This window comes from Mustelus asterias, chromosome 2, assembly GCF_964213995.1.
Source record: "Mustelus asterias chromosome 2, sMusAst1.hap1.1, whole genome shotgun sequence".
Lineage (NCBI taxonomy): Eukaryota > Metazoa > Chordata > Chondrichthyes > Carcharhiniformes > Triakidae > Mustelus > Mustelus asterias.
This window is the reverse complement of record NC_135802.1, coordinates 7,925,174-7,938,832: the sequence shown is the minus strand read 5'-3', so window position 1 is coordinate 7,938,832 and position 13,659 is coordinate 7,925,174. Positions and strand designations below refer to the sequence as shown.

At 48.1% G+C, this 13,659-nt stretch overlaps 1 protein-coding gene across 1 annotated transcript in view; it reads right to left on the bottom strand.

Annotated features, from left to right (window-relative positions):
- The window catches only part of LOC144504862 (uncharacterized), a 107,462-nt gene extending 94,440 nt beyond the window's left edge, over positions 1-13,022 (bottom strand). Inside the window, exons 1-8 of the mRNA XM_078230621.1 lie at positions 12,912-13,022; positions 11,188-11,344; positions 8,901-8,928; positions 8,145-8,241; positions 5,281-5,373; positions 4,495-4,558; positions 1,874-1,972; positions 996-1,099 (exon numbers count right to left, since the gene is read on the bottom strand). Coding sequence (XP_078086747.1) covers positions 996-1,099; positions 1,874-1,972; positions 4,495-4,558; positions 5,281-5,373; positions 8,145-8,241; positions 8,901-8,928; positions 11,188-11,344; positions 12,912-13,022 — 753 coding nt within the window. The remainder of the gene's footprint in view (positions 1-995; positions 1,100-1,873; positions 1,973-4,494; positions 4,559-5,280; positions 5,374-8,144; positions 8,242-8,900; positions 8,929-11,187; positions 11,345-12,911) is intronic.
- Between the last annotated feature and the right edge of the window lie 637 nt (positions 13,023-13,659).

The following is a 13,659-nucleotide window of genomic DNA, read 5'->3' as shown; positions in this document are numbered from 1 at the left end:
CGAGCCTGCTCCGCCATTCAATAAGATCATGGCTGATCTTTTTCTGGACTCAGCTCCACTTACCCGCCCGCTCACCATCACCCTTAATTCCTTTACTGTTCAAAATCTATCTATCCTTGCCTTAAAAACATTCAATGAGGTAGCCTCAACTGCTTCACTGGGCAGGGAATTCCACAGATTCACAACCCTTTGTGTGAAGAAGTTCCTTCTCAACTCAGTCCTAAATCTGCTTCCCCTTATTTTGAGACTATGCCCCTTAGTTCTGGTTTCACCCGCCAGTGGAAACAACTTCCCTGCTCCTATCTTATGTATTCCCTTCATAATCTTATATGTTTCTATTCGATCCCCCCTCATTCTTGCAAATTCCAATAAGTATAGTCCCAATCTACTCAGTCTACCCTCAGAAGCCAACACTCCCAACTCTGGAATCAACCTAGTGAATCTCCTCTGCACCCCCTCCAGTGCCAGTATATCCTTCCTCAAGTAAGGAGACCAAAACTGTACACAGTACTCCAGGTGTGGCCTCACCAGCACCTTATAAAGCTACAACATAACCTCCCTGGATATTAGAGTTATAAGATCCGTATATAGATATGTATAAATACAAAACTGATAAAATGATCCAAGATTCTTGGCCAGTATCAGTAATGTAAAACTCATACAATAGATTTTAACTGCCCCGGGCCCCTCTCAAATCAGGGTCACTTTAATAGACCATAAGACATAGGAGCAGAAGGAGGCCATTCAGCCCATCGAGTCTGCTCTGCCATTCAATGAGATCAAGGCTGATCTGATATAATCCTCAACTCCACTTTCCCGTCTTATCCCCATAACCCTTGATTCCCTTCCTGATTAAAAATCTGTCTATCTTAGCCTTGAACATACTCAATGACCCAGCCTCTACAGCCCTCTGCGTTAAAGAATTCCGCAGATTCACTTCCCTAATGGAGGAATGAAGAAATGAGGGATGTAAAATGTGAGAAAAGCGTACTTACATCAGTGGCCATTAACTCCGCACCATCGTCCACTTTGTCCACGGATATCACACCTTGTGAGCACCAATGATAGTCCTGGGGGTTGGTGGACACCATCAGGATGTCTGGAACAGTAAGAGTTTGATTCATCATTTGGTGATGATTAATATTCCTGGTTTGTTTTTGCCACTTTTGACCTGTGCTGTGATTCGTTCTCGCTCGAGTGAGTGACAGATCACCCGATGGTCAGAAACCCCGTCTTTAACGCAGTAAAACACCTGGGCACAGGCAGGCCACAGAATCGGACAGAAGTTAACATTGAGCCAAAGAAGAAGGAGACTGGATAAAAGCAAATTACTGCAGATGCTGGAATCTGAAACCAAAAGAGAAAACGCTGGAAAATCTCAGCAGGTCTGGCAGCATCTGTAGGGAGAGAAAAGAGCTGATGTTTCGAGTCCAGGTGACGCTTTGTCAAAGCTTTGACAGAGGGTCATCTGGACTCGAAACGTCAGCTCCTTTCTCTCCTTACAGATGCTGCCAGACCTGCTGAGATTTTCCAGCGTTTTCTCTCGAGAAGGAATCAGGCGTGATCAGAGAGGAAGGTTTTAGAGGGTGTCTTGAGGGAGAAGCAAGAGGCAGAGAGAATATTCCAGAGTGTCAGGCCTACACACTGAAGACACGACCAACTCTGGTGGAGTGCAGTAAGTGGGAGGCGCACCAGGGGCCTGAGCTGGAGGGAACACAGACTTGTCGATGTGTTATAGGGTTGGAGGAGGTGAAGGAGAGAGTGAGCAGATGGAGGGATTTGAACACAAGGCTGAGAGGTCTCTATATTTTACTAGAAGCGTGTGGTTGCAATGCCACAACGCTATTGACCCCTCACTTCTGATGTTGTTTACCTTGAAGTTCTTTTTTCCTGCCAGACAGGATCTGATAGTAAATGTGGTAACTCCGTTCCCCGGGCTGCTGGAATACTACACGGGACTTTTCCAGCAAGTCTGAGAACATGAAGAAATAACAATTAGCATCTTGGCTGAAAGACATTCCTATCCTTTAACACAATGGACCTGCTATTCCGATCCCTCGCAATTAATGCTGACGCAATCAATTTAAAGTTTATTTATTAGTCACAAGTAAGGCTTACATTAACACTGCAGTGAACTTACTGTGAAATTCTCCTAATCCATACGACCATAAGAGATAGGAGCAGAATTAGGCCACTCGGCCCATCGAGTCTGCTCCGCCATTCAATCATGGCTGATATTTTTCTCATCCCCATTCTCCTGCCTTTTCCCCATAGCCCCTGATCCTCTTATTAATCAAGAACCTATCTATCTCTGTCTTAAAAACACTCAATGACCCGGCCTCCACAGCCTTCCATGGCAAAGAGTTCCACTGAATCACCACTCTCTGGCTGAAGAAATTCCTCCACATCTCTGTTTTAAAGGTTCGTCCCTTTAGCCTGAGGTTGTGCCCTCTGGTTCTAGTTTTTCCTACTAGTGGAAACATCCTCTCCACGTCCACTCTATCCAGGCCTCGCAGTATCCTGTAAGTTGCAATAAGATCCCCCCTCATCCTTCTAAACTCCAACAGGTACAGACCCAGAGTCCTCAAAAGTTCCTCATACGACAAGTTCTTCTAGTTGCCACAGTCCGGCGCCTGTTCGGGTCAATCCACCTAACCAGCACGTCCTTCAGAATGTGGGAGGGAACCGGAGCACCCGGAGGAAAGTCACACAGATAGGGGGAAAACGTGCAAACCCCACACAGACAGTGACCCAAGCCGGGGTTGAACCCAGGTCCCTCGCATTTTGAAGCAGCAGTGCTAACCACTGTGCTACTGTGCCACCCCAATCAAACCAAATCAAATTCTCTCGCTCTACTTCTCCTCATTCCCTCCATTAATGCTCACACACTCTCTCTAACTCCCTATCTCTCTCTCTTTCTCTAACTCTCTTCATTCCCTCCACTAATGCTGACTCTCTCTATTTCTCTATCTATCTCTCTCATTCCCTCCATTAATGCTGACACACTCTCTCTCTCTTTCTCTCTCTCTCTTTCCCCTGATCCCACTGCTGGCCCTATCTCCTGTCTAACGTCAAGATGAGTTTTGTTCCCTGAATTTGTTGAGTGCTTTCATAATCCACCCACTACACCCCTTCTCTATAATGTCTTTGCAATCCTCACCTATGAAGAATTCACACAATGTACCTGCCATTTTCCCCCAAACCAACCCGATCATTAGCACTCAACCCATTTCCTTATGAGTCTGTCAAACCTTCCTGTTGTGAGAGTTCACCCTCATCAGCCTCTCACCTTTTCATCATGAGATTTTTCTATGAACTTGAATATTGCTGAGAAAAGAGGTTGTAAGATTGGTCTGATCAGCAACCCTGTAAATCGCGGCCAAGCCATTTCCTCACCAAATAAGCTTAATGCTGAAATAGGGACAGCAAAGGCAATCTTTGTGATAATAGCTATCCTATCATATCATTGCTTGCTGTATAATAACACATGAATGGGCCTAAGGCTGTCAGTATTGGCCCTGGAAAGTGCCCAGTCTGCCCCAGGTACCCTGGAAGGGTGAAGTTATCTCATCAATCTGAGCAACAGGTGAAGCCAGCTGTTTCATGCTGTATGCAGTCATAACACAAGTGATATTCACCATTAACAGGGTGTTGCCACCAAGCTCTGCCCATCACACAGTGAGTAATGTGGTGTGTGAATGTCAGCCTTCTCCTCCCTGGGCGCTGTGTTCAGCTGTGTGTCTCTGGCAAGTTCTGCTCGCCAGATGCAGCCATTGAGAGGCCTGCCGTGATTCACGTCAATGTGGCCTCACGCCAACACGAATGGACAATTTAATATGGGGGACCATCAGGTAGAAAGGCCTGAAAATGATATTTGAACATATTCACATGGGGATCCCGATGTTTAACGGTGGGAAACCCGTTACCTGGCAGGGGACAATCACAATGGGAAACCCTGGGTTTTGGGACTCTAGCCCGATTGTCCGCCCCTGCTGCCGATCCCACCCTCCGGAATTGGGAGCGGAAAATCCCGCCCATTGTCCCTCTTTCAGCTCGGCAAAATAAGTGACAGCCGTTTGCTGGTTCATTTCTCAGGACAATGCCTTGACCAATCAAAGTCAAGCTGCCTGGTTTAAATTTCAAACAATTCTTAGCAGTTAACTGTCAGCCACCATCCACTGGTGCATTCTCCATGGCAATACCTCTACCAATCAGAGTCCACTTGCCAACCAATCAGAACTCTCTTCTCGTACAATATAAAGTTGTTCTCTCCCCGACATTGAAATAGTTGCAAATTGTCCTGATGAGTGCAGGAATGAAAAGCTTTGGCATAAATCTATCTTTTTTCAGCAATGTCCGGGGTCTGGACCATCAAACAACTCATTCTATATGATTTCCACATAAGGTACAGTTTGCCTCTAGATGGACCCATCACATCAATCCCCACCTACTGAAAATGGCTCATTGTACATACATACATACATACATACATACATGTGTCTATGTCAGCAGATGACAGTTTGCCCGTGTGACCAAAATGGATCCTTATGTATTTGCCCTGAAACCAAGGGAGATTTTTGACAATAATTATTGCTGTTCAAAAATCAAAATACATCAGAATAAACTAAAGTGAACCGAGTGAGTATTCTGCCTTTTTAGCTTGTGCTCCAACACAGCCCAGACCAATGTGTTAGAAGTCTTCACAGCAAGGAGGAGGCCATTCAGCCCCTCAAGCCTGTTTGATCATCCAATTAGATCATGGCTGATCTGTATCTTAACTCAGAATCACAGAAGACTACAGTGCAGAAGCCCATTGAGTCAGCACCGATGCACGAAAGACAAAAAAAACACAAAGAAACATCCTCTTACTGAACAAAATCTACTCCACCTTCTTAATCAAACTGATTCCCAGCAATGAGCCTCTACGCAAAATCCCTGACAGTTGACATAGAGAGGTTCCTGCAACTGGCCTGATTCAAAGGAAGTGTCCAGCCTTCTATTTAATATCTATGAAATATCTTACTTCTCATCGCATTCTGAAAGTTAATCTTTGGGTCTAAATCAGCACGAAATCTCTCGGTCAGCTGCCTTAATCCCAGCCGGGGATTATCAGTAAACATGTTAATGTCAGGATTAATAAAGGAGTAATTCAAAGAATGGATAGGGCAGTATGGACAAGTTGGGCTGAAGGGCCTGTTTCTATGCTGTTAACCTCTACTCAGCTGTGACAAGCGCTGGGTTCAGAGAGAGTAACGTCCGACTGGGAATGCTTCCACTTACGAATCTGGAAGAGTTGTCATTCCGAACAGTCTTTGCATTTCCAAAGGCCTCCATTGCTGGATTAGCCTCAATGATCTGATCCTCGAGGGTCCCCTGTGAGATTCGGAAAGAGAAGATTTATTTTCCTTGTTATTTAAACATCTTCGAGTCAAATAATAATTGCAGCACAGAAAGAGGCCATTCAGCCCGTAGTGTCTGTGCTGGCTCTCTGCAAGATCATTTCAAAAATTAATTCATGGGATGTGGGCGTCGCTGGATGGGCCAGCATTTTTCCCATCCCTGAGGGCATTTGATAGTCAACCACATTGCTGTGGCTCTGGAGTCACATGTAGGCCAGACCAGGTAAAGATGGCAGATTTCCTTCCCTAAAGGACATTAGTGAACCAGATGGGTTTTTACAACAATCGACACTGGTTTCATGGTTAGACTTTTAATTCTAGATTTATTGAATTCAAAGTTAACCAACTGCAGGGCGGCACGGTAGCACAGTGGTTAGCACTGCTGCTTCACAGCTCCAGGGACCTGGGTTCGATTCCCGGCTTGGGTCACTGTCTGTGCATAGTTTGCACATTCTCCTCGTGTCTGCATGGGTTTCCTCCGGGTGCTCCGGTTTCCTCCCATAGTCCAAAGATGTGCGGGTTAAGTTGGTTGGCCATGCTAAAATTGCCCCTTAATGTCCTGAGATGTGTAGGTTAGAGGGATTAGCGGGTAAATATGTCGGGATATGGGGACAGGGCCTGGGTGGGATTGTGGTCGATGCAGACTCGATGGGCCAAATGGCCTCTTTCTGCACTGTAGGGTTTCTATGATTCTATGATTGGTGGGATTTGAACCCGAGTCCCCAGATCATTAGTATGTCTGGTCCTCTGGGTGCCTTGTCCAGTGAGATCACCACTACGCCATTTACCTCCCCCTCAGAGTCCACCTTGCTGCATCTGGAGGTTTTTCCTTATGTCACCTTTGCTTCTTGTGCCATTTATCTCACATCGGTGTCCACTCATTCTCCACCCTTCCACCAATGGGAATTATTTCTTTCTATTCTATCCACTCTGCCAGACCCCTTTATGATTTTAATCACATCCATCAAATATCCTGTCAACATTTTCTTCAATAAAGAACACCAGAGCTTCCAAAACATTTCCAAGTAACCTGGAGTATCTTGTTCATATTGAGTGCATCGGGCAGTGAGAGAGAGGTCAGTGGATTGGTTGGTGGCTGGTGATCCAGTGGGGATCTGAGAGGGATCCAGTGACGGTTGGTTGGAAGGTTTTTGGGGGGGGTGGGGGGAGCAGGCAGATCGTGTGGTTAGTTTACTGAGGAGCTTTCTCAGGAGGAAGCACTGTGGCTCCTCCAAGCCCACAAGCAGTGCTGTAAAGGCAATTACTTGATTGATTCGATCCCTGACACATCCTTTCAGCTGCTAAGTTTCCCTGAGCTGGGAAAAGCTGATTCCCTGAGGTTAACTGGCTGCTAAAGAAAAGGCAGGCAGCTCATTAAGTAAAGGATGTCAGCTACGACTCTCACCAACTTTTACAGATGCACCATAGAAAGCATTCTTTCTGGTTGTATCACAGCTTGGTATGGCTCCTGCTCTGCCCAAGACCGCAAGGATACAAAAGGCCATGAATGTAGCCCAATCCATCACACAAACCAGCCTCCCATCCATTGACTCTGTCTACACTTCTCGCTGCCTCGGCAAAGCAGCCCGCATAATTAAGGACCCCACGCATCCCGGGACATTCTCTCTTCCACCTTCTTCCGTCGGGAAAAAGATACAAAAGTCTGAGGTCACGTACCGACCGACTCAAGAACAGCTTCTTCCCTGCTGCTGTCAGACTTTTGAATGGACCTACCTCGCATTAAGTTGATCTTTCTCTACACCCTAGCTATGACTGCAACACTACATTCTGCACTCTCTCCTTTCCTTCTCTATGAACGGTATGCTTTGCCTGTATAGCGCACAAGAAACAATACTTTTCACTGCATGTTAATACATGTGACAATAATAAATCAAATCAAAACATTATGATATCTAAATGATCACACCACATCTGCGAGCGGATTGGTCATCCCACTTCCATTGAACTGGAAGTGGGCGGGTTCTTGCTGGGTCCGGTTCCTCGGACATATTTTTGCATCTTAACTTTGAACATGAACCCCGCTCATCTCTTTTAGGAGTTGAGATTAGATTCTCTCTCTCACTTCCAGTAAGATATTTGGAGTACTTACCACTTTGTCTAAGGCAGCCCCAGGAGCCTGCAAAACAGAAAGAAAATATTATTCTCAATTCTGGAGGAAATTCATTCATAAATGGATCAGCTGTTAATTTAATCACTCCCTATTTGTCTCAGTGAGGTAAGCAATGTTAGATAAACACTTAACTCATTTCACACAAACATTAATCTCTCAGGTCAGAGTTTTACAATCTTCCTGCAGGTACAAGGTGAGATTGCTCTCCTAGCACAGTGTCTTATTAGTGTCACAAGTAAGGCTTACATTAACACAGCAATGAAGTTACTGTGAAAATCCCCTAGTCGCCACACTCCGGCGCCTGTTCGGGTACACTGAGGGAGAATTTAGCACGGCCAATGCACCTAACCGGCAAGTCTTTCAGACTGTGGGAGGAAACCGGAGCACCCAGAGGAAACCCACGCAGACACGGGGGGAATGTGCAGACTCCGCACAGACAGTGATCCGACGCCAGAATCGAACCCAGGTCCCTGGTGTTCTGAGGCAGCAGTGCTAACCACTGTGCCACCCATGGTCCACATAAGAGTGTAATTTAGACCATGGACAGGAAAGTAACTCAGAGCGTGTACAGGAATGTAATTCAGAGCGTGTACAGGAGTGTATCAGTTTCTTACCGTCTTCTTTACTGATGTCTCTCCTTGAGCAGCAATGATGGCAAAATATTGGATCACTCTTTTTGTGTTCACTGTTTTCCCGGCACCCGACTCACCCCTGTGTAATAACACAGATTACAAAACACTGACAGAGAGAGACCCACCCCCACAGAGAGACCCTACCCCGGAGAGGCTCTACCCCAGAGAGACCCACCCCCACAGACAGACCCTATCCCAGAGAGACCCACCCCCACTGAGAGACCCTACCCCGGAGAGACTCTACCCCAGAGAGGCCCACCCCCACTGAGAGACCCTACCCCGGAGAGACTCTACCCCAGAGAGGCTCTACCCCAGAGAGGCTCTACCCCCACAAAGAGACTCTACCCCAGAGAGACCCATCCCTACAGAGAGACCCACCCCCACAGCGAGACCCTACTCCAGAGAGACCCAACCCAGAGAGACCCTCCCCTACACAGAATTCCTGCCCCACACACAGATCCTCCCCGACACATGGAGACCCTCCCCCTCAGAGAATAATTTGGTACCTCTCTGATTGGACACAAGGCCTCACTCTGATTGGACACAAGGCCTCACTCTGATTGGACACAAGGCCTCACTCTGATTGGACCCGAGGCCTCATCTGTTCCCAGGGACTATTCCAAACTGAAAATAACATCGAGGGCCGAAGGGCCTGTACTGCACTGTAATGTTCTATGTTCTATGTTTTATGACACTGAGAATAACGACTCACGGTTACGGATTTCTCAGGGTACTTACGTGATCAGCATGGACTGGTTCTCACGATCTGGAACCAAGCAGAACATTGATTCAGAAAACTTTCAAACCTTTCCATATAAACACCCGATAATGATGGTGCCGAGCTCTGCAGGATAGGTGTGGACAAAGACAAAAGACTCAGCAAGGGTGTGTGAGTGTGTGTTGGGGTGTGTGTTGGGGTGTGTGTTGGGGTGTGTGTGTGTGTTGGGGTGTGTGTGTGTGTTGGGGTGTGTGTTGGGGTGTGTGTTGGGTGCGTGTTGGGTGTGTGTTGGGGTGTGTGTTGGGGTGTGTGTTGGGGTGCATGTTGGGGTGTGTGTTGGGTGCGTGTTGGGGTGTGTGTTGGGTGCGTGTTGGGTGTGTGTTGGGGTGTGTGTTGGGGTGTGTGTTGAGGTGCGTGTTGGGGTGCGTGTTGGGGTGTGTGTGTGTGTTGGGGTGCATGTTGGGGTGCGTGTTGGGGTGTGTGTGTGTTTGTTGAGGTGTCTGGTGGGGTGCGTGTGTGTGTGAGTCTGTGTGTGTTGGGGTGTGTGTTGGGGTGTGTGATGGGGTGTGTGTTGGGGTGTGTGTTGGGGTGTGTGTGCGTGTTGGGGTGTGTGTTGGGGTGCGTGTTGGGGTGCGTGTTGGGGTGCGTGTTGGGGTGTGTGTTGGGGTGTGTGTTGGGGTGTGTGTGTGTGTTGGGGTGTGTGTGCGTGTTGGGGAGTGTGGTGGGGTGTGTGGTGGGGTGTGTGTTGGGGTGTTTGTGTGTGTGTCTGTGTGTGTTGTGGCACGTGTTGGGGTGCATGTTGTGGTGTATGTTGGGGTGCGTGTTGGGGTGTGTGTTGGGGTGTGTGTGCGTGTTGGGGTGTGTGTGTTGGGGTGTGTGGTGGGGTGTGTGTGTGTTGGGGTGTGTGTTGGGGTGTGTGGTGGGGTGTGTGTCTGTGTTGGGGTGCGTGTTGGGGTGTGTGTGTGTGTTGGGGTGTGTGTTGGGGTGTGTGTGTGTGTTGGGGTGTGTGTTGGGGTGTGTGTTGGGGTGTGTGTGTTGGGGTGTGTGTTGGGGTATGTGTGTGTGTTGGGGTGTGTGTTGGGGTGTGTGTTGGGGTGTGTGTGTGTTGGGGTGTGTGTGTGTTGGGGTGTGTGTTGGGGTGTGTGTTGGGGTGTGTGTTGGGGTGTGTGGTGGGGTGCGTGTTGGGGTGTGTGTTGGGGTGTGTGTTGGGGTGTGTGTTGGGGTGTGTGGTGGGGTGCGTGTGTCTGTGTTGAGGTGCATGGTGGGGTGTGTGGTGGGGTGCGTGTGTCTGTGTTGGGGTGTGTGTTGGGGTGTGTGTTGGGGTGTGTGTTGGGGTGTGTGTGTGTGTTGGGGTATGTGTTGGGGTGTGTGTTGGGGTGTGTGTGTGTGTTGGGGTATGTGTTGGGGTGTGTGTTGGGGTGTGTGTGTGTGTTGGGGTGTGTGTTGGGGTGTGTGTGTGTGTTGGGGTGTGTGTTGGGGTGTGTGTTGAGGTGTGTGTTGGGGTGTGTGTCTGTGTTGGGGTATGTGTTGGGGTGTGTGTTGGGGTGTGTGTGTGTGTTGGGGTGTGTGTTGGGGTGTGTGTGTGTGTTGGGGTGTGTGTTGGGGTGTGTGTTGGGGTGTGTGTTGGGGTGTGTGTGTGTTGGGGTGTGTGTTGGGGTGTGTGTTGGGGTGTGTGTTGGGGTGTGTGTTCGGGTGTGTGTGTGTTGGGGTGTGTGTTGGGGTGTGTGTTGGGGTGTGTGTTGGGGTGTGTGTTGGGGTGTGTGTTGGGGTGTGTGTTGGGGTATGTGTTGGGGTGTGTGGTGGGGTGCGTGTTGGGGTGTGTGTGTGTGTTGGGGTGTGTGTTGGGGTGTGTGTTGGGGTGTGTGTGTGTTGGGGTGTGTGTTCGGGTGTGTGTGTGTTGGGGTGTGTGTTGGGGTGTGTGTTGGGGTGTGTGTTGGGGTGTGTGTTGGGGTGTGTGGTGGGGTGCGTGTAGGGGTGCGTGTTGGGGTGCGTGTTGGGGTGCGTGTTGGGGTGCGTGTTGGGGTGCGTGTTGGGGTGTGTGGTGGGGTGCGTGTGTCTGTGTTGAGGTGCATGGTGGGGTGTGTGGTGGGGTGCGTGTGTGTGTGTGGGGGGGCGGGGTTGGTAAGCCCCTCTTGAGCCACAAGCCGTGCCTCCCTAAGACCTCTGGGAAACATGGAGCATGAGTTAACTTTAAAATGGCCGCCGTATTGCCCTTACACTGACTGATGACAAACAAATGGCAAATTCTGCTTTTTACACAGAGTTGGGACATCGCTCTCATCATTAACTGTGTTGCACTGTACTTACTGCTCAACATTTCGAAATAGGCACTATCGGCAATGGAGTAGATATGTGGGGGGGCATCTCTTCTCCGTTTCCGTTTATAGGCTGTCACCACTGTTGGTGTGTACACAGGAAGCCACTTGTAAGGGTTCACGGACACGCAAAATAGTCCCGAGTAAGTCTGCAAAGAAATCGGTGTCCCTGTTAATCCGGTTAACTCACCAGATCCCTCGCATTTACACTCACTGACCAACATCCTCGGGCAGAGAAGATACTTTTCCAGCCTTCCCTTCATATTAACCATTTGCCAAAGTAACAATAACATTCAGCATTAAACTGTGCAGATAAACAGCAGCGTTCAGAAAGAATTCCTCTGCTGAACTTTCAGTCCATCTCTTTACTTTCTCATCTTCAATCCTCCAGCAAGAGGCATTTGTAGTTTTAAATTTCAGCTGTAGTTTCTGAAGCAGGTGTTAAATAAATGGTGGCACAGTGGTTAGCACTTCTGCCTCACAGTGCCAGGGATCCGGGTTCGATTCCCGGCTTGGGTCACTGTCTGTGTGGAATCTGCACATTCTCCCCGTGTCTGTGTGGGTTTCCTCCGGGTGCTCCGGTTTCCTCCCACACTCCAAGGATGTGCAGGTTAGGTGAATTGGCCATGCTAAACTGCCCCTTAGTGTCAAGGGGATTAGCAGGGTAAATGTGTGGGGTGACGGGTTAGGGCCTGGGTGGGATTGTGGTCGGTACAGACTCGATGGGCCGAATGGCCTCCTTCCGTACTGTAGGGGTTCTATGAAAACAGAAACTGAACGGAAAAAGCAGACAGAAAAAGGAAAGCATGAAACTGAACCCCCTCCCCATCCCTTCCCCAGCTTCTCCCCTTTTCCCCATCACATCCCTCCCCAGCTTCCAAGGAAATAAAAATAAACTAACATTTAGAAACCAAAACTTCTGCACAAGCCTAACCTGGTTACAAGATATAAAAGGACGTAGATCAGTCCGAGCTGGGCAGGAGCAGTTAATGAGCCCAGTGGTGCAGGATAGGCTGGCTGAAGAATGAAGGATCCAGACCCAGAAGCTCAGCATAATTTTCCGCAGTAGTTTCTGTTATTGAAGATGCGAGTGACGCATCCACCCCAGCCAGATCGAGCTGAGCAGGTCCTGCAGAGGTGAAGACAGTGCCCATGGAACCTGGATTGGTTCAGCCTTGCTGTCAGCTGGACATCAGGCTAGCTCTTTAAAGGAGGAGCTGAAATCCCGTGTGAGGAAGACAGAGTTTGAAGGGCTTTGTGACTGAGTTTGATCACTGCAATCTGAGTGGACAGTTTAGTTAACTTACACTGATTCTGGACTTTAGAGTTTGAGCTATCTGAGGTAGCATTTCGTGTTTATTTTGTTTGACTCTTATACAGTAAATTATCTTCCATTTTAAACAATGAATCTTGTGACTTTATTCTTTCTGGATAATCAAGATTTTGTATTTTTTTCAGAACAAGTTGCTGGTCTTTCCAGAGATTGTCACAAGCTTTGTCAGGGAGGTGAGGCAGATTTATTTCCTTTCAGTTGAAAGTCCCCCATTCAATCTGAATTAGAATCTTCTCTTCCTAGTCCTTTAGCATTATTCCTTCTTCATCTCCTTTCCTTGGTTTGATGAACCCTCTGCTGACAGCCCACAGCCGTGTAACAGAGTCATTGAGATGCCTGAGCAATGTAATGGCTGCAGCTCTCCCTGTCTTTCTGCTACTTACATAGATGAGCCAGTTTGAGTATCTCTGTCTGAGGTTGTGGAGCACGGAAGCTTCATTCAGATGGGTCAGCATGGCAATGTCTTCAACCAACTCAAACTTAGGCGGGTTCATCTCCTGAGCGTCCACTTCCTTCACGGTTACTTTCTGAAAGGGAGATTTAAATTGATTTGCTTTGATTTGATTTATTATTGTCACATGTATTAGTACACAGTGAAAAGTATTGTTTCTTGCGCGCTATACAGACAAAGCATACCATTCATAGAGAAGGAAAGGAGAGGGTGCAGAATGTAGTGTTACAGCCATAGTTAGGGTGCAGAGAAAGATCAACTTAATGCCTTCTTCACCACTCTGTCCACCTGTGACTCCACTTTCAAGGAGCTATGAACATGTACCCCGAGATCTCTTTGTTCTGTAGCTCTCCCCAACGCCCTACCATTAACTGAGTAAGTCCTGCCCTGGTTTGATCGACCAAAACGCATCACCTCGCATTTATCTAAATTAAACTCCATCTGCCATTCATCACCAACTGGCCCAATTGATCAAGATCCCATTGCAATCCTAGATAACCTTCTTCACTGTCTACTATGCCACCAATCTTGGTGTCATCTGCAAACTTACTAACGATGCCTCCTAAATTACCACCCAAATCATTAATATAAATGACAAATAACAGTGGACCCAGCACCGATCCCTGAAGCACACCGCTGGTCACAGGTCTCCAGTTTGAAAAACAACCCTCTACAACCAT